Genomic DNA, 19,633 nt, shown 5'->3' with positions numbered 1-19,633 from the left:
TCCTTTGTCACTTGTCCCCATCCATCTTTTTTCTCTTGTATTCCTAGCAGAAGCTAGATGGCTCTGCTTCATCGTTTCACCCGTCTCCTTTTTTGGTTTTGCTCATATCCCTCATCATCATAATCATCCTTCTCCCCTTGCGGATTTGTTTTCTTTCTGTTCACTGTTACTTTGCATTGATAAGGCCTTGCATAAGCGCGCTGGGAGGAGTCCGGACTAGCTCTGATTTGTGTTCTCTATTCGTTTCTTTCTGCTTAATGTGTGACACGACCAGGATGAAGCATCAATAGAGAGCTGGATGGCTCATGGCTAGGTAGGACGGGGTTCTGGAATTCGGGTATCTGTTTTCTATCTGTGTTGTCATCGATATTGCTGGTTTTGGGTGCTTTCAATACCCTTGCATCACCCCTATACCTAATTTTGTCTGTGTTGTTGATACATTATTCCCCCTATCGCTTGTCTCGTTTTACCCCTCGAATTTCCTTTGTACCTTTTCCTTTGTCAAAGAATCAACACAGGAACCTTGTAAATGAGCATTACACAACTGTATGTATGATAGAAGCATATTAAATATCGAAGGCTGCCGGATGGCTTTTGAGAGACGAAGATATATTAATAAGATCCTGGATGCCTTAGTAAATCATAGCAGTCAGTGCTGAGAAATCGGATATATGGATGTTGGCCAAGACGTAATGGACAACCTGCATAATGCTGACTCAGGCAAACTAGAAATGAGACGACTAGGAATAATGCGTCCCAAGCCCAGTTGCATTCATGTCAAACGCACCCTGCGCAGGACACGAGCAGGTTGCTGGATTCGAAGCGCGAGAGAAAAGCATGGCGCCAAAGGAAGTGGAAGAGGCGTTCTTTTCGCGGGCCGAGAGCAGACCAAAGCGGAGGAAGACCTCGGAGATTGTAACGACGATGGAGATAAGGATGAGGACGATGATGATCCAGGTTTGATCTAGTGGAGCCAATTAGTGAGAAACGTCAGTCAGATTGGTTAAGCAGTGAGAAGGACGCACGGGATGTTCTGTTATCGGCTATCGAGTCGGAGAGGATCTCCGCGAGGTCGAGGAAGACTCGACATCGCTCGTTGAGGACTTGGATCCGGGGTTTGATCTCGAGGTATTCGCGGACGGCGTTGTAGAGCGGGTAGAGGGTTGGTTCGCTCTCCCAGAAGAAGTTGGGTACGTCGAGCATGTTGGACGCTATTGCAGAGGTGTGCTTGTTAGCTTGAGGAAAGGAGCTGGGGCAGAGGTAGTAGAGGGATGGACTTACAGAGATTGACTTCCACGCGGCTTTTGAAGAGCTTGCCCAAGATACGGAAGACTTCTTCGCGCTTCATTCCCAGCTTGCCTGTCATGGCGAGTCTGCGCGGGACGTCCTTCGCCTCGGCCATTTGGCGCGCCATAACTTCTTCAAAGAAGCAGAGCTTGGTGCTTTGAGCGATGCCGTGACTGATGGCTAGTTTGATCATGTGGTCGCCGCTGCGCAGGGTGATCATGTCGTTGAATACCCGTGGCCGTGAAATCTCGGTCGAGTATTCGAAGTGGAATTCTTCTGTTTCAAAGTCCTCTTCGTCCAAGGGCATGGTTGCCAGGGGTATGCGGGATCCTGTGGCCGAGGAGTTTGCAAACGCCAGATCGGCTAGGAGATCCTTTTCTTGTCTCTCTGTCAGGTTCCAGAAAACCACTACGCCGTAGCTGAAAACAAACATCTCTGCGACATCGTACGGTAGGCGTGCGGGCGCTGTTGAGGCAGGAGATGCTTGGGCTGGCCGAGTGCCAGGGACTGAGACTCTGCTGGTATCCCTCACCGTATCACTTTCAGAGTGGTGTAAGTCCTCGTCGAACTTGTGGATCAATGTGCCATCGAGCTCCAATGAGTCGCTAACATCGCGCAATGAACCGTGTCTTTGATGGTGGCCGCCGACGGAATGCTCCTCTGCGTCCATCACATAGTCGTCATGATGGTCGCGAAGCTCGTTCCTCTCGATTTCTTCATCTAAAAGGGATTTGCCTCCGGGTTTCTTCACCATCGGACTGCTTCGCACACGATAGCCCTCAAGACCAGGTAACAGCGGTAAATGGTACGCCGTATACAGACAATCATCGTACAGCTTAGTCCGTCCGCCATGCTTGTCCTTGACAAAAGCCGCCAACGAACTCATCTTGTAAGCCTGCGCCGTGCAATAAGCAGTAACACGCGCCAACTTCTCAGCACGACGGGCTTTGGGTAACCGCTCTGCGTAGCTTTTGGCCTTTTCGGGCGCAACTTTGCGTCGATGCAGCAGCTCTTCCTCGGCCAGCAAAGGAGCGATGTCATTGTCGACGCCGAAATCACCCCCAAGCCTCGTCTGTGTCAAGAGTCTCTGTCGCAAAGAATCGGGATCCAGATTCCTCTCCTTGGCCAGTCTCTGGACGAACTCCTCGTCCACCTCGTCTTCTTCTTCCTCCTCGTTCAGATCCCCCTCCACTCCCTCTGCTTCCGGCAGAAGCACGAGCTTCTCGCTGACTTTTGTCGTACGCGGAGGTAAACGCGGTTGCGCGGCAAGTCGTCCCATCGTTGCTGCGGTGTTGGCCAGTCGACTTCCGCTTCCAATAGGACCAGAGCCACCTGCACTACTTCCTGCACCGATCAATCCGCCAGCTGCAGATGCTAGACGAGAGCGTGGCCGTGGTTGTGTTGTGGTCGGGGGCGGAAGACGTTGTTGCATGGAGGGTACGTCGGAAGCGTATTGAAGGACATTATCGACGGTGATAAAGCGTGTACCGGGGGCACGACGAACAGCTTGAGGTTGTTGCTCACGCGAGTCCGTGACCTATTACCCCGTGTAATCCCATAATTAGCATACCCTATAGGATAGGAAGAACCTAATATGAGATGAAAGGAAAGCTCACCAGCACGTGGGGGCTTCTCTGGCCGGGCACTCGTCCACTGGCAGGAGACATGATCAAAGCAAGTTGCTGTTGCTTTCCTGTCGTGATATCAACTCCGACGCCCAAAGGCCTCCTTGATTGTGTTGTCTCAAAGATGAGAGTACACTCGCAGGTCAAGGTAGTGCCTCAGGTCCTGGTCTCCGATTGCAACGAGTCTTCGAGACTAATCGAAACTCGGGCAAAAAAAGAGATTTAAATCAACATATCCAGAGTCTCAGCAATCTCAGAGCAGGCAACCAACATCCGCACCATACTCTTCACTAATATAGCGACAAGGTCAAAAGGAATGAACCACGCCAATCACTTAAGGTAGTTGATGCTCAAACTCCGAACCTTCAAAGCTTCACCTCACCTCGCCCACCGCCTATTGAACAAAACGGTCCTAAGCCTTTTTCAGACCTGCTTGAACAAAGAATGACGTCGTCGAGCCCGTACTTTGGTGTACCTTACCAAAATTACCGTACGTAAACACCGTAATTAATACCTCGCAATACAGACAAATCCCAATCCCGGACTTTCGGCCAGCCACGTGCGCTACAGTGGAGCTAGGCCCAGTGCGGCTTAGTGGATTAGCTCTAGGTTGATCCGGGGTAATAGTAAGTCATGGATCTCGTATTGGAATGGGACTAAGAGGCCGGGCTAACGGCTGTGAAAGCGAGGCCGTGTGAAGTACAGATGGTGTGGGACAATCTTCCAACTGTGGAAGACCATGTAAGACATGGTGAACGGCATTCATTTAGAAGCGGAAGAAACTAATGAATCTGACGAACGATGATGGAAGGCGAGAGGGAGGGGTAACAATGGAAGGATTCCTGAATAACCCGTAGTTGGCTGTCCGGAATTGGAACCGAAACGGATTAGATGCAGTAGTCTGAAGCCACGAAAAGTCCAATTACTTCGGTCTCTTTGGCGTTGAGTAGAAGAGCAAAAAGAAGAGGGCAGGAACCACCAAGAGAATAGGTTCAGAAAAATGGCCGAGAACTTTTTTAAATCTGGAAATAACTTCATACTTCTACTTGATTCTAACAATAGTCATTGTTGTACTGAAGGCCCGCGCCTTGCAGATACTCCTTGCGTGACAACAATCCTCTTTTGTCTCAATTACATACATATGCTTTTGCAGCACGATATGATAGGCCTCAAAAATGCAAATATACAAAAACAAAAATAGAAAAGCAGAGGCCTGGGAAAGAAATTATTATCACAAACGCCTTGAAGCATGGTCAAAAAAAGCTTGCTTCACTATGCTTCCATATGCAATAAGTTGTATGAAGATTAAAGGCATGCAAAGAATGGCGTCTCAAAATGTCAGACACCTGTATCTGACTTCAGTAACAATGTCCAATCAATATGCAAAGGACTGCTTTGGCTCCGGGCCTTTAGAGACCATCCCGGAGTCGTCCGTGCTCGTCCCAGATTTCCTTCTTCATTCTTTGTAGACGAATATGCTGTCGTTGCAATCGCTCCAACTCCGCCCGCGGTGGGTCTGGATGCGAAGCCATGGAATCATGTAGTGCACGATACTTGGCGTAGTACTGCTTGAATTTCTGCGACTTCTCTCGTAACTGCTGGCGCAGTAGCTCACGACTGAGAGGCGGCGACGCGCTCCCAGTGCTGCCACTCGAAGTACTGACTGCTCGCCTCCGCTTGTGTTCTAGGTTGCCGGTTGTGCGGCCAGTTGTCTTGGACTGAATTGCAGATGGTCGGTCTGTCTCTGCCTTGCGCTTCAAAGGATTCACGGACTCCGTTGTCTTGGTAACTCCGTTGGTCTTGATCGCTCCAGTCGACTGTGTGACCTTGTTCGGTTTGGATAACTGCGTGATAAGAGGAGTGGACGAGGAACTAGAGGCATTGTTTTGACTCGAAGAACGACTGCGACTTTGGGCATCCGATGCATTGGCTGGGGGAGAGGATCCGAGGGGCGAGGGTTTTTGAGGTGATCTCTGGTTCGGTGCTCGATTGGACGGTGGCCTCTTCGCAGCGACAGACTTGGCGGCATGCTGGGAGGTTGGTTCGACTTTGGAAGGCGGGGCTTCGGACTGATTCACCTTGGGCGTCGACGTATGGGAGGGATCTCCGACTTTGCTCGGCGCAGTCTGTTTGGGTTTAGGCTGGACCTTTGATTGCTCTGGCTTCGTCTTCTCTGGTGCCGGTGCAGGCACCGGTGCATCCGGCATGTCTGTGTCATCTTCGTCCGATTCCTGAACAAATTCTGCCGATTTGAACTTGCCGTCCGTCTTCGATCCTGGTTTCCGCTCCGCCTTCTTGGTGACCCGTCCCGTCAGAGTGCTATTCGTGGAAGTCTTGCTCTTGGCAGGGTTTGTTCGTTTTGTAGAAGAATCTTTGTCATTGGCCCGTTTCTTCGGAGCTGGCGCGGAAGACTTGGGAGCTGGCTTTGGAGTCGGGCCATTGGCACTGGCCCTATCAGTCTCGTGATCGGTCGTATAGCCATCCTTTCCATTATCGTCAGATGCATGGACTTGAATTTTCGGAGTGAGAGCCTTTTTGATGGGCCCTGTCCGCAGGTCCAATCGTGACAAGCACTTGCCCTTGCCGCGTTCTTCTTTGGGGAGCAGCATTTGCCAGAGTTTATCCGAGCGCGATATCCGCATCCGATCAAACGCCGATATGGCATTTTCGATAGCTTCTTGCCGCTCCTCCTGGGAAGGGTATGGGAAATTCCATACGTCCAGTTCTTTGTAAGTCTTGTCCCTAAGGTCGAACTTTTCAGGGTCAATCCGGTTTTCGGTGCCATATTTCCGAGCCAGAGCTGAGCAGTCTTCAAGGGACGATCGCGTTTGGCGTGCAAGAAATTTGACAGAGACAGCACGCACGGCGAGAAGATGAATGAAAGGTACTTTGAGGGAATCGAGGCGAATGCGGTCCTTGTTTTGCGAGGAGGGTGCGGATGTCGGAGTGAGGGGCGGTATCGGTGCTGGAGAGCGAGATACACCAAGGGCTGGGCTCGAGGATAAGGAACGGTTGGCGGTATTCTTGAGGAGACGGTCTTTCTCTATTTCCACTTTGGTCGTCGGCTTTCGAGCCAGGATGGCAGCCTCTCTACCGGTGCTGGACCTGAGATCACCCGCTCGCAGAGCCTTGACTTCATCAATGCTCGTAATCATGTGTGTTTTCTTTGATTCCTTCCCTCTTTCGAAAGCATTCAGGCTCTGCTCAAGGTTCGCCAAAGCCTGATCGGTGGCCGCGGTGGCCTCTTTGGCCCGTTGGACCTCTAACCTGTGACTCAGAACGCCTGCGAAGTATAGGTTCTCTTTGTCGGCGGAGCTAGCGGCGTAGACCTCGGATCGGTGAATTTCGGGTGCGGAGTGAAATTGCTGGGTTTTGGAACCATAAGACAGGGTCGGGTGTTTGCCTAATCGAATTCGAGCCGTTTGATCTTTCCGTAAGCTCTGTACGAGTTCATCGAGAGTACTCTGAGCCAAATTCAGTCGCATGATCTGAGGCGGTTTGGCAGTGGCATTGTTTCCGGGGTTATCTCTTAGTAGAGACAACCCAGTTTCGGGAACGTCGAGAGCAGACATTGGGAATTGTCAGAAAGTAAATGGATGTACGAAGGGCCGATACGTCCAAACTTCGGAGGCAGGAGAGGGATTGGTAGGGTGAGCGGTTGCGAGATCCGGAACAGAGGCGGACGGCAGCGTGGAAGCTGCAGGTTAGCAGCCGAATGCAACAAAGGACGATGTAAGACGATACGCCATAGATCAAAGCGATGATTGACAATGGAGAAGACAGAGGGGTATTTGCATGTCAAAGAACAAAGAGCAATCGAGTGTCACCAAAACCCATGGCAGAGGGAAGGTTGGTGGTGAAGTTGTAGCAGAGGAGAGTGGAGGAAGGAAGGGAAAAAGAGAGAGAGTGGAGGGAGGAGAGACCGATGAGATGGGACGATGCCAAATGAGCCAGGCTGAGCAACGAGTGTTTAGTTAGTTAGTTAGTTAGTTAGTTAGTTAGTTAGGCGCACTTGAAGCGGAGGACAAGAGCAACGAGGAGGAAAAGAGCGAGGAGAAACACAGTCAATGAGTGGSGAGAGGTAGCGGTATCACTCAGGGTACCCTTTCTGGGCCAAGTTCGAGCCCGGATGATAGTGTCAGGCCCGCTGAAGGTTAACCCAATCATTCAGTGGTATAGTAATGAATGAGGATGGAGTCCATAAAGCTAGGTAATTATCATACCTCGATTATTATTAAATTAGTACCGACCGTAGTCTGACTTCTACCTTACCTGCTGTCTTATTGTATTTTTCAATTTCTTTCTCATGCTAAGTATGGAGGGAGTATTTCTCTTCAATATTCTCTTTAGCCACCACTACAATGGGCTTTACGTCGAATGGAAACAAAGGTGTGGCAAGTCAGGGCCGGACAACGAAGTCATCATCACGAGCATCAGAGACAATGACTCCCATTGGATGCCTATGTTACTCGGATTTTCCTGGGCCGCATTAATCCTAAGGCACAGAAGCAGGTGGCAGAGGTACATAACACATACAAGATCTGTTGGAAAAGTATCAGAAGGGTAAACGCATGGAAACGATAGTATTTTTGGTCTGATGATAGTAAGAGGGAAAAAATGATCACTGCAATAACGGACTCACTAGTCATGATTGGTGTACTCTACACGACTTGTTCAGAGATTATTAAATAGATGGTAGGGCAGTTTGGGTTCAGCCTGAAGGTTTACATATTAGATGGCTGTACAATCGGGCGTAAGGGACATACGCCATGGTATGTAATGTTACCTCGGTTTAACTAAGGTAAGGTACCTACGGTAGGTGCCTTATCTGCTGTTCTTGAGTAGTAATTAATTGATTGCCAATTATTATGGTTACTTCTAACAGTTTCTGCTTTTATTTTGTGCTATAAAGCTATCCCTTTCAATTGTTCATAGTGCCTATACTCTATTGACTGAATCTCTTCCTCCTTTATGTTTCTATTTTGGTCCATTTCTTTTGTCAGCGTCAAAGTGGCTTTGACGCCTTGGAACAATGTGTATGAGGTAAAACCTAAGGTACCTTAAGGTATCTGTAATGTGCATGGATACGCTGAATAATTACGGATGACGGAACTGCTTGTCTGGACAACGCTACGGACGCTATCTTAGGCCATGGCCATGCCCACTTGTGGCCCCCACCACAACCAGGGATCACTGGGTGACAAGAATGGATCCACCATTTGCTCCAAATCCTCCAGTTACAATCATTTATCCGTCCATCGATTCTTGATGGATCATTCTGTTCGTCATCTCATTTGATTCATAGGTATTATTATAGACTGCAGAGTGTCTAGTAAGGTAGTAATTGAGTAGAGAAGATAGTCTACGTTCTTCATTCCGTTCTTCCAGTCTCCTGACAGAGGAGGGCAGTTTCCCGTAAGCCGAGGAGAGAATACGAAGCGGAGTACAGGATAGGTAGGTGCAGTATGGCCATGGACCGGAGACAATTTGACTTCCATCAATCACTCTCGGTAAAGTAATACAGACGCAGTTCGAGGAGGGGAAATCAAGCAGAGAAACTTTATTAAATGAGGCAATATTACCTGAAGAATTCATGCGTGATTCTGTCTTTGTGGTGTACCTTAAGGTTACTAGGTGAGACAAGCAGAGATCATTATTGTATCGAGTTACCGATCCAAGTGGAAGTCAGTCCAGGCTCTCTGGTCACTATGAGAAACCAGGAAATCCTCTAATGATTGATTCTGGAGATCGAGAAGTCAAGCAGTTACATCACTTCTGCTGCTGACAATGAACTCCTGACCTCCGTGTGATTCCCGATTCTTCCTAGTTGAATACCAAAGGGTACCGCGATCAGCGTCGAAGGGCTGGTTCAGCTTGATGGCACCCCGTAGATCACCCGTCCAGACCAACGGCGAGTCTCGATCTTTACTCTCTCACTTTCTCCCTGTTCCTCGCTCCTCTGTATTACTTGATACTACGGATTATTACTACTACCCGCGCGACATCACTTCCCCACAAGTCCAGGATAAGGTAATGGAATGCAAGGGAACTCCGAGTATGTACTTTGGGAGCGTGCTTCGACAGCCACAAAAATGTACATCTTGTTTCCCACTCAAGTTCTGCGACTGCCAACAAATATGCAATTGGACGACAACGAAAATGCACATACATAAGGCAATGTAGCGTGTATCAACCATATTAGAAATAATGATGATGTGCAATGATCCGATCCCCAATAACCGGCCGGGATCTAACCGAAACAGACACAACCTGATGGTTGCTCTGCACTAGCAATTCCATTGGCTGGGAGGTGTTCCTTGACTTCCTGGTCGTTCTGCTTCTCCTTGTGATCACTACCGTCCACAACCTTATGGCGGAACAGCAACAGCTTCTGAGGTTGCGGACGTTGAGTACGAATGTAGATTATTATCTACCGTACAAAGAATGTACTTAGGGTAGATTGAAGCGATCCACGATCGTTGGACGGGACCGCCCTGTTAATTCGTATGGGTGTATCTACCATCCTTACAATGAAGCGTTTGAGGCGCACAATATCGGCTGTGAGATGGATTTCTTGCTTGACGCTGGTAACCAAATTCCGCAGCTGCATTTCTGATACCACTAGGTTCAACCTACCTGTTGGAATGACTGTGACAGCGAATCGGACACCCAGAGGGGAAAAGGCAGTGGAAGTTGGAAGTGAGCTTAGTCATCGGTGCCTGGCACCTGGTGGTCATGTAACAGCAGAACACGCAGCGTGACGGGAATTAGATGCGCTGTACTCCGTACAGAGTAGGGCCTGTCTACCACAGGGTCCTCTGTCTATTTCAATTTTTTTAATTTTTTTTGCGCCAGTCAAGGAGGTTGGAAATTGTAATACCGATTAGACTACTCCGTACTCCTCCAAAATCTATCGGCAGGGAATGAGCTAGGGCCCCGAATCAGGTTTCTCGATGACAGTCTCAGCGATCGCCTTACAAGGAGTAACTCTGGCCATACATAGTCCAAAACTTGTCACATCTTTAGCATGCTTTCTCCAGTATGCCGTATCCTACGTAGCATAACAGACAGCGTTGCTCTTCGTATTATTCGGTTGCGAGACGGTCGTCCACGTTGTTTCTCGACCTCAACTTCCGCAGTCACTTAGTTGGCTAGCGGAAAAAGCGCTCAAGGAAGGAGAGGAAGTGACTCAGGAATGGAAGAGGCCCGGGTTAGACAGCTCAGCTCAGTTTCGTCACTGGGATATACTGAACTGTACGGTTGGACGTAATCTCCTCGTACATAGAGGGGTAGGCTATGTGATTCACATAGTAAATCACAGGGGAATTTACCGGAGTCCGTGGACAATTTAGAGCACGTAGTGCAACCATGAATATGGTATGTACCGACCACAAGCAGGCCCTCGCCAGGTTTATCGCTGAATTGCAGGAGAACGTCTGCTTTTCAATACGTAAGGTAGTTTGTATTATGTACCGCGACTGGTTGGTTAATTTGGTCATCTCATGTAGGTAGTCTACCTACAGTCTACACCCTCAATAAGTGAGGTTATCTCTCGCTTCCAGAACTGAAGAGATGGCTGGCTGGAAGGTCGATCATTGGTGGGTCCTACAAGAATCAGGCACTCTGAGCAAAGTCGACACATCAAAGATTGTTCCAGTAAAAAAGCACCTCTCTACCTCTTGAATCTACTAGTGGAGACAATAAACTTCCATCACAAGTGCTGAATCTCATAGCACCTAGAGCCATGACTTCGACGTCTATAAAGGGAGAGCTAACATATCTATAGTGAGATAATTTTTCGTACGCTACTCTACCTCTTCTGGTTGATAGAAGACGACCGGAGTACCAGGAGTAAGAACCCCCTATGCTTGGAAGTAGGTCCACATTTTGTACTCACTCCTGATTCAGGAAATTCCTTATTCAAAGGTTCTGGAAACGAAGTGGCCCTGTGGTCTCCATATCAGCGTATTCCGACTTCTCCCATGAATGAACTATTTAGTTGCCCCTTTACCCCTGTTTCAACTAATTCAATTCTCTTGTGCTATCTAATTAACACATTGAAGGATTCTCTGCTAGTCCCCTAGAAGTTCAACATCCGAAGTTCCTTCTAAAATTAACCATCACTTCGTTGTACTTTCTAAACCATGGCTGGGCCTGATCTGCAAGATTTCAAGACACCCAAGCCTCAGTGCTGAATGCGCCTCAGTATTCTACCTATCCTCGCTTGGGAATACCGTACTACCTTAGTAGCGCGTCCATTAATTACGCCCAACTAAGAACCGTAAGAAACATGGTCTAATAAGCCACTAAGGCGAGACATCTCGGTCCCTAGTTGGTAGATATCAGGCAACTGAGAATGGCGCAGCCGCGCTACGCTCCAACTGCTACTGCGAGGTACAGAGTTCGTGTTCCGCAGTTTCGAGCTCTACCGAACAGAACAACTATCACGATGTCAGTCCAGATCTTAAAATGGTGTTGCTGCTATTGCATCATTATGAATGGGCTCTGAGTGGTAACGATCCTTACCTACCTTACATGGCAAACTCCACTGCTACAGGGTAAGGTAGGTACCGTAGTGGCCGGGTAAGATGTACCCACGTAAGGTACCTAGGTAGCTTACTTCGCTCTGAAATACCATTGTATACAAGGGCTACTAGATACAACCCATCTAACGGGCAAAATTCCTTTTAACAGTCCAGGTAGGTAGGTAGGCAAGGTGCTCCGTAGGCGGCTGGGCTATAAGTACTACTACAGACCATCGCCCAGGTAACGAGCCGCAAGGCCATTTTCCAGAGTACCCAGTTTGGCATGTTCACTCCAAGGCGGTTCTCGTCCTCCCCGCAAGCCCAACTGCAACAGTCAGAGCTCAAAGCGTTCGAGCGAATCATTTTTCAAATGGCTCTCACCGTCACTGAGAAATGGTTTTGAGCTGTGCGAGTTGGTCGCACAGGCAAGTCAGTGCATGCAGCAGTGTATGGTCATGGTGTACAGGGTGCTACAAGCACTGCGTGCATTATCACCACCTGGATAGCGATCGCGTTATCTGCGGACTCTGTCATACATGGAGGTAGGTACGCAGTACGCCTGGAGCTCTGAGAATGTTTGGTGGCACAGGTCGAAAACTGAAAATAAGGGACGGAGCCAATCGCAACAGAGTTCTCAAGGCGATTTCAAATACTCTACGCTACCTAGCTCTTGAAACGAGAACGCTTTCAGAAGCATGCTTGTGCGACGTCGATAGTGCTAGCTTAGGCTAACATACGCCGAGACCTGAACTAAAAAGAATTCATCCAATTTAGACCTTCAAGACGAATCATGCTCAACAATATGCTAATATAACAGACATGGATATCAGTACAGTAGGGCCGGGCCCTGTAGGATTTTGTATATCATTTTCACATACTCGGGTCGCCTAGCTCAACCTTTAACCGGTGACCTTGAAGATGGCCTCGGCCAGTCTCTTGACGTTGCCCGAGGTGATACCGGCGACCGAGATACGACCGTCCTTGGTAGCATAAACGGAGTGCTAAGGTCATGTCAGTGAGCTGGGTCAAATTTGCGATACCATGGATGCTTACCTCCTTGGCCAGAACTTCCATCTGCTCGGGCTTCAGGCCAGTGTAGGCGAACATGCCAATCTATCACAAATCAGCATTGATTCATTCTTGCGAACATAAAGAACAGCTTTCTCACCTGGCTGGTGATGTGCGACCAGTCGTGCTTGCTGCCAAGGTCCTCCAGGTTCTTCTTGAGGAGAGCACGCATCTCAATGATGCGGTCGGCCATGCCCTTGACCTCGCCCAGCCACTGCTGGTTGAGCTCGGAGTCATTCATAATGGTAGAGGCAATGCGGGCACCGTGGACGGGAGGGTTGGAGTAGAAGGGACGGATGAGGATCTTGATCTGCGAGTCGACACGCTTCTTCTCCTCGGCAGATTCACAGACGAGAGAGAAAGCGCCAACACGTTCGCCGTAGAGACCCTGGTAGTTCAACATGGTCAGTCCCTGGATTGTTTTCATGAGGTCGAGCAGCCCGAGCTTACCATGTTCTTGGCGAAACTCTGGCACAGGGCAATGTTGTGACCCTCCTTGACGAAATGTCTAGGGGCGAAAGCATCACGGTCCGCGTTACCACTGGCAAAGCCCTGGTAGGCCATATCGAAGAAAGCAAAGTGACCCTTCTCCTTCATGACATCGCTAATCTGACGCCACTGATCCTGGGTGGGATCAACACCGGTGGGGTTGTGAGCGCAGGCGTGCAGCAGAATGATGCTGTTGTTGGGAGCGGCCTTGATGTCAGCGATGAGGCCCTCGAAGTCAAGGCCAATAGTGTCCTTGTTGTAGTAACGGTAGGACGCAACCTCCAGTCCCGAGTCCTTGAAGACGGCGGCATGGTTGGCCCAGCTGGGAGTGGGAAGGTAGATCTTCTTAGCGTGAGGGTAGAAGCGCTGCAGGAAAGCACCTCCGATTCTCAGAGCACCGGTACCGGAAATGGTTTGAGTGATGACGAGACGGTCCTCCTTGATGACGGCGGAGTCGCTGCCATAGGCCAGCTCCGCAGCAGCCTTGGTGAAGGAAGGAATACCAGTGATACCGGCGTATTCTTTGTCGAGACGCGACGCAACGACCTTGTCTTCGGCAGCGCGAACCGAGGGCAGAACATATGGCTTGCCCTTGTCATCACCTATTCATTCCAAATATAGAAAATCAGTCGTTGCACGCAATTGGCGTCAATTAAGCGATTCAAGACTCGAATAGTACGTACGGTAAGCACCAACACCAAGGTTGATCTTCTCCTTGAAGGTATCGGCCTTGAATGCCTCGGTGATACCAAGGATAGCGTCCTGGAATCATCCCATTACGTTAACAACGACCCACAGAGCGACTTTCCGGACAATAGAGTGTATTACCGGAGGACCCTGAGGGACATTGGACCAGGCAGAGGCATGTCTAGCACCGACGACCACGGTGCGCATGCTCGCCTCACGCGAAGCAGCCTGGCGGCTGGCGACTCTGAGAGTGGACAGCATTGCGGTGTCAAGGGCGCTAATTCGGAAATCTAAGATGTAGAACTAGAAGCTCAAGAGGTCCTCGAGGGGGGAGTAGTGGAAGAATCAAGGAGAGAAGCAGGGGAGAAGGAGAAAGGTCAAAAAGGACACCGATTGGAGATCAGTTCTAATAAGAGTCAAGAGCAGCAGATCCCAGTCGGAGATACAGCGGGTGAGTTTGTGTATTTTTTTGACTCGTGAATAACCATAGGGAAATTCCGAGGAGAAAAGCGGCCGATTCGGATTGGTCACTTTCTCCGCATCGCGGTTAAATTGGGTCCTGCTTGAGGTACCTTACTTTGTTACCTAGGTCTCTGGTACTGGTACCTCCTGTTTAAGGGCATTGAGACTCCTAACCATGACTACGAAGAGGTATAAACACAATGGCCCAACTATTTTCATGGAAATGTCTGATCCTCAAGTATTATTGTTGTCTGATCCGTCACTGTACCGGTGGTCACGTGACTATGTCAGCTGTCCTTGTTTCTAGACAAGGGACCGAATGCTCCGTGATATATATATATCAAAACAAAAACAGCAGTCGGGATTCTCTCTGGTCAGCAGAAGATCTCGTAGATTCTTCTTACGTGAGACCATGAATGAAGATGAAGCCTTGATGACACTAGCAAAATAACAAATTCTTGGCGTCGAATTGTCCATCTACTATTATCATAAGGCAATAAGGGTGGGTCCCGGCTTAATAATCGCTTAATAATCGCTTAATAATTGCTTAATAATCGCTGAATAATCAGTCGAAATTCAGTTGAAAAATTGCCTCTTTGGGTCTAGCCTTTATGCCTCTTATTTCAGGCCTTAATTTTGTATTCCCCTGCCACCTTTCTAAGGCCCCTAAAGGTCCTACCTCCTAAGATTTAGATATTGATACTAGATGATATTTTGATATTAGTACTAGATGATGATTTGATATCCCTACTAGATGATGCTTCAATATTGAATACTATGGCATTGATATCCATACTAGGCCATGATTCGATATCGAATACTATGGCATTGAATTGATATCCCTACTAGATGATGATTTGATATTGAATACTAAGGCATTGATATCCATACTAGGCCATGATTCGATATCGAATACTATGGCATTGAATTGATATCCCTACTAGGCCATGATTCAATATTAAATACTATGGCATCGAATCGATCTCCATACTAGATGATGATTCAATATCAAATACTATGGTATCGATATCCTTACTAGATGATGATTTGATATTGAATACTAGGTCATGATTTAATATTAATATATTACTAATTTACTATTTAATATTGGTGCAGTGCTGCGTGTGTGTAAGGTGAGGGCCGTAGGTCCGAACCTCAAGACGCAGCGAGCGGAGCGAGCGCTAGCCGGCTTGTAATAATAATGGTGAAATTCAATAATCATGGTGCCATCTCCTCACCTCAATTCCTGGTGCCCGCCCTCCGGTGAACTGATTGAGCATGTCGGCCCGCTGGCCAGAGCCTGAGGCACTGCTTGACTGGCTGGACCTGCCTGTGTTTCCCCTCACGAGAATTGGGGTAAATGGAGTTGCTAGACCGTAGAGAAGCTGCAAGTTACAAGTTACAACTGCTGTCTACTGATACTCTGGCTGCGGGTGGAATTATTTCCTTTTTCGGAACATACTTCATATTGCTCCTCTACAGCGTACGCAGGTCAAACCAGTCAATAGCTAGAAGAGCGGGGAGGACTACCGAGCTGCTGTCGATGGTCGGTTAAATTCCGCTCTCAAAGCCAAAATGTCAATCGGGATGTTGCACTACTCCTGAGCAGATCCAGATCTATCCAGATAGGGCTGATACCTGTAGAGCTATGTGATATTGCAAGCCCGTACATATTCAGGACCGTCTTCCCATGACAAACGTAGTACACCAACTTTCTTAAACACCTTAAAAGATATTGAATTAGTGAACAGTATTTTCAGAACCGAGCAAATCGTGGCGTACGAGGAATCATCTGGTCCTATGAGCTTCATGGTATATTCAGGTGGCCTATCGATGCTAAACCCATACATCATCATTAAGAATTGCATATGATACGAGAAAGCGGGCGAGTATTCTAGAACTCATCCCAACCTCACACCAGCTTGACGGTTTTTCCGAGCCGTGGCCCCCATAGCATTGTTCATGCCAGTGTGTTGGCTGCTATCCAAAGTGCTCATGGCTTCGCGCTTCTTCTCCTCTTCAATCTTCTTCAACCGTTTCTCAGTCTTCATCCTGCCGCTGCCCTTGCCGTGGAACTGGTGACTAAGATGCTTGAAAGCTTCCTTTTGGTTCATCAAGCGACCAAATTCGTCAACGTACTTGAGCTGTACGTCGGGCTTGTATTCCCGGTTGAAGACTTCCGCCATGTGCCGTGCATCTTGCTGGTCACGTTGCTTGTTCTCCCACCGCGCGTATTCTTCACGCTCGCGGGCCGACAGCCGATCGAGTTTACCGGAGGCTCGGTCGCGTTCACGCTGTTGCCGAGCTCGTTTCTCGGCCTCCGTTTCAAGGTGAGTCTTCTCGTGCAGGAAACGCTGACGAGCCCGCAGGAGCGCGTTGTGCTCAACAGCATCGGAGGCTTTGACCAGTCCGCGTTGCTTGAGCATATTCAATGTGGCACCAAGCCCTTGATCCAATGTAGTTTCTTCCTCCAGTCCAGTTCCGGAGATTTGCTGGAGCTGAGATTCTTCCCTCTTGATGCGTTCCTTGAGGTCTTCTTCATCTTCAACTTCATTGTACGAACGCTCCATATCCACGTCAGCGTCCTCGTCGGCCGGTTCTTCCTTGATACTCTCGGTCATTTCTTCCTTGACACTCTCGGCAGGTGTCGTTGTTCGTCGTCTCTCGCGGCGCTCTGGAAGGGTCGGCTTCTGGAGATTGGAAACAAATTCTGATGTCTCATCTATGACCAAGCCAGGCTCTTCAGTGTCTTCATTCTCTGCCTCCATTGGCGTTTGCGACTCCTCTCTGAGCTGTCGTGCGATATCCTCGGGTCGCACTTTCTGCCGCTTTTTGAACGCGGCCCTTCTCTGGCGTGTAAGAGAGGCTTGTAGATCGTCATCGTCGACAAAAGATACGTTCTCACTGCTCTCCCATTTTCGAGGAGCTGGCGCGGGCACTCCGTTGCTGGCATCGACTTCCATAGCCCCGTTCTGCGTCGACTCAGTTGTAGGAAATATATCATCTTCGTCAATCACTCTCTGTCTGGTTGCCTTGGCCTTCTTTTTCTTCGGCTTCTTGATTTTAATCTCGCTCACATCCATGTAATCAGAAACTGGAGTCGTCTCAATTGCACCAAGGTCGAGGCTGACAAGATTCTGCTTGAGCCTGTCAGATACCTCTTGTCGCTTAGCCTCTCGTTCTTCAACTGTAGACCCTTGAGTGTCAAGAGTGAAGCGTTTCCGCTTCTTGCCTTCAATCTCTTCGTCATATTGCGCGAGTATGCCGGTATTCTCTTCGGTGGGATCGTAGACAGGTTTCCGCTTTTTCAATTCCAGCCTTTCCGCCACCTTCTCCTTTTCTCTCAGGCTGACGTCCTCCAGCTCATCGCCATCCTCCTCGTTCTCATCTATAGTCGTATCTTTGAGCGTAAGAACATGTTCCTCTCCTTCTTCGAACTCGCCAACCTCATGCCCAACTTTTAGCCCAGCCAGATCCGCCGTGGAGTATTCCGCGGCACGTTCACGTTCCTCTAGTTCTCGAGCGAGTTTGAGGGCGCGTTCCTTTTCAATCTTCTTCTGTCGCTTCTTCGCCTGCAGCAACCAGGCCTTCGTGTCCATATCCACACCGCCAGACTCTCCTAGCGTAGGGCCTTCGAGCATCCGATCGCGCTGAGCAGCATCACGAGCCTTCTTGATCGCAGCATTTTTAGCCTCTCGTCTCCTCTTCGCCTCAGTCTCCTCTTGAAGTTTCTTCCAGTTCTCCGAGGCAAGTGCTTGTCGCGATTCGAGAGTGCTTCCAAGATCTTCTTCGGATGCAGAGCCCTCTCTTGTTTCTTTAAACACCGGACCGGAGGTGGCGTCAGCACCAGGGACGGGGAGGGGTTTGAGCCCAAGGGCGACTCGGATTTTGTTGTTCTGCTCAATGGAAAGAGCGTCCGCCATCTTGGGCGGTTTAAAAATCAAGTTGTATCAGACTCGGCCAGGAAGTGTGTTGGTGATGTCAGGTTTCGCAGACTGGCATGGATGGTCGGCTTGACAGTTGATAGATTGCCTCCGACCTCCAACCGCAGGCCTTGAGTTCCATTGATATTACATAATCACGCCCAGTCTCGGTAAGGCTTAGCGCAACAGAATCTTAGCGCGCACTTGGCGGCAACATAAAAAGCCAGGATTTTTTTTTCAAGACATCTCTTCTCTTCTTTTTTTCCTCACCAATTGAACATACACGGATCTGTGTCCAGCGATCCTGAGCATGGAGCTGTTCCTCTTCACGGAGGGGCTGCCTCTGTGTCTCGGTTGATTGCTGGACAGTTCGACGACTTAAGGAGCCATCCCCTCGTGGATGGTTTTTATTTTCCGGTCGACAGATCTCAGATCGAATGCTGGCACTAGGTATCACTGGTCTTGAGCTCCCGAATAGGTGAGCTCGGCTGGAGGGCCTAGTAGCTAGCGGCGTCATATTCCTGATCCCTTTACCGATTTGGCCGTCGGCTTGTGAGGTTAGGGAAAAACCATGACTAGCCAACATACCTTTCCCTATTTTTATTTATTGCGCAATATTATTTTGTAGGATTAGTGTAGATTGAATGAGCTACAAGCGATGGTCTCGTAGATATGTACGAACCTGGCATCGCCTGGATTCGTGTATCGCGACATACTCTGCCCATTTCAGGGAAACTCGCTGGTTGAAGCATTCGCGCATTCTATATTCACATACATTCGTCCCATTATCGCCATCTGCATTTACAGCAGCTTTAGATGCCCCGTTACTTGATCCACCACACTCTTTGGCCCCAAAACTCCAAGTACCGTCCTGCTTCCGCTGGCGATCTGTGTCCGTCCAGCATCCTGGATCACGCAAGCGCAGAGACCCAAGCTGATCGCCTGAGCTTGCAGCAGCTGTAATTCCTCCTCCGACTTTGTCTGCAAGGCGATCTTTGCTTGTCCCTGTTGTTCCCATCTCCGCAGGATAGGTGACTGCGGGTTATGCGCAATGAGGTATTTGTAGCAGGCGAGCGTTGCATGCGAGCACTGAGCGGCGATTTTGCCTATGTTAAGCGTGTCGTGTTAGCTGTATTCACTTCGACAACTCATGCGCTGGATCTCGATAAACCAGCCTAGGAAGGGAAGCATAAGGAAAGGATTTACCCTTGGTCATGCCCAGATCCGTCCTCACAACCAACACAAGCTTCACTTCCTCGTTGCTGTTGTCGAAATTGGCCAGCTCGCCACCATCGCCTTCCTCCTCGCTATCATCTTCGTAGTCTTCGTCCTCTTCGTCGGAGGAATGTTGCGGGACTTTCACATTGTAGCTGTTGGGCCAGCCTTCCTTCTCCTTGGCTGAGGAGAATAATCCCAATGAAGCGCCCTGTCCAATAAAATAACCAGTGATGCCAGCGAGGATAGCCGTAGCTATCACGTATGCTGTGGTGGAGGGAGGAATCCGGTCTAACTCGGCCATCTTTTTTATTTTTGGAAGTGCAAGGGTGGAAGAAGCTGTTGGGGTATT

At 49.1% G+C, this 19,633-nt stretch overlaps 5 protein-coding genes across 5 annotated transcripts; all 5 read right to left on the bottom strand.

Annotated features, from left to right (window-relative positions):
* Nucleotides 1-740: 740 nt before the first annotated feature.
* Nucleotides 741-2,954, bottom strand: Aspvir_007382 (RMD1 family protein; the record flags this gene model as incomplete). The annotated part of the gene is made up of 4 exons (XM_043270564.1): nucleotides 741-964; nucleotides 1,026-1,211; nucleotides 1,282-2,824; nucleotides 2,904-2,954. The coding sequence occupies 4 exons, from the start codon at nucleotides 2,952-2,954 to the stop codon at nucleotides 741-743; spliced, it is 2,004 nt and encodes a 667-aa protein (XP_043126499.1).
* Nucleotides 2,955-4,321: 1,367 nt separating this feature from the next.
* Nucleotides 4,322-6,484, bottom strand: Aspvir_007381 (uncharacterized protein; the record flags this gene model as incomplete). The annotated part of the gene is made up of 1 exon (XM_043270563.1): nucleotides 4,322-6,484. The coding sequence occupies one exon, from the start codon at nucleotides 6,482-6,484 to the stop codon at nucleotides 4,322-4,324; it is 2,163 nt and encodes a 720-aa protein (XP_043126498.1).
* Nucleotides 6,485-12,336: 5,852 nt separating this feature from the next.
* Nucleotides 12,337-13,942, bottom strand: Aspvir_007380 (putative aspartate aminotransferase; the record flags this gene model as incomplete). The annotated part of the gene is made up of 6 exons (XM_043270562.1): nucleotides 12,337-12,438; nucleotides 12,491-12,550; nucleotides 12,606-12,893; nucleotides 12,956-13,596; nucleotides 13,678-13,756; nucleotides 13,823-13,942. The coding sequence occupies 6 exons, from the start codon at nucleotides 13,940-13,942 to the stop codon at nucleotides 12,337-12,339; spliced, it is 1,290 nt and encodes a 429-aa protein (XP_043126497.1).
* A 2,102-nt stretch (nucleotides 13,943-16,044) lies between these two features.
* On the bottom strand, nucleotides 16,045-18,066 carry Aspvir_007379 (U4/U6-U5 snRNP complex subunit SNU66; the record flags this gene model as incomplete). Its single annotated transcript, XM_043270561.1, has 1 exon — nucleotides 16,045-18,066. The coding sequence occupies one exon, from the start codon at nucleotides 18,064-18,066 to the stop codon at nucleotides 16,045-16,047; it is 2,022 nt and encodes a 673-aa protein (XP_043126496.1).
* An 801-nt stretch (nucleotides 18,067-18,867) lies between these two features.
* Nucleotides 18,868-19,585, bottom strand: Aspvir_007378 (aminoacyl-tRNA hydrolase PTH2; the record flags this gene model as incomplete). Its single annotated transcript, XM_043270560.1, has 2 exons — nucleotides 18,868-19,172; nucleotides 19,273-19,585. 2 exons carry the CDS (start codon nucleotides 19,583-19,585, stop codon nucleotides 18,868-18,870), a joined length of 618 nt encoding a protein of 205 aa, XP_043126495.1.
* Between the last annotated feature and the right edge of the window lie 48 nt (nucleotides 19,586-19,633).

Source organism: Aspergillus viridinutans (assembly GCF_018404265.1).
Source record: "Aspergillus viridinutans IFM 47045 DNA, scaffold_5, whole genome shotgun sequence".
NCBI classification, from domain to species: Eukaryota; Fungi; Ascomycota; class Eurotiomycetes; order Eurotiales; family Aspergillaceae; genus Aspergillus; species Aspergillus viridinutans.
Note: the sequence above shows the minus strand (reverse complement) of the source record. Positions and strands in the feature narration are given on the sequence as shown.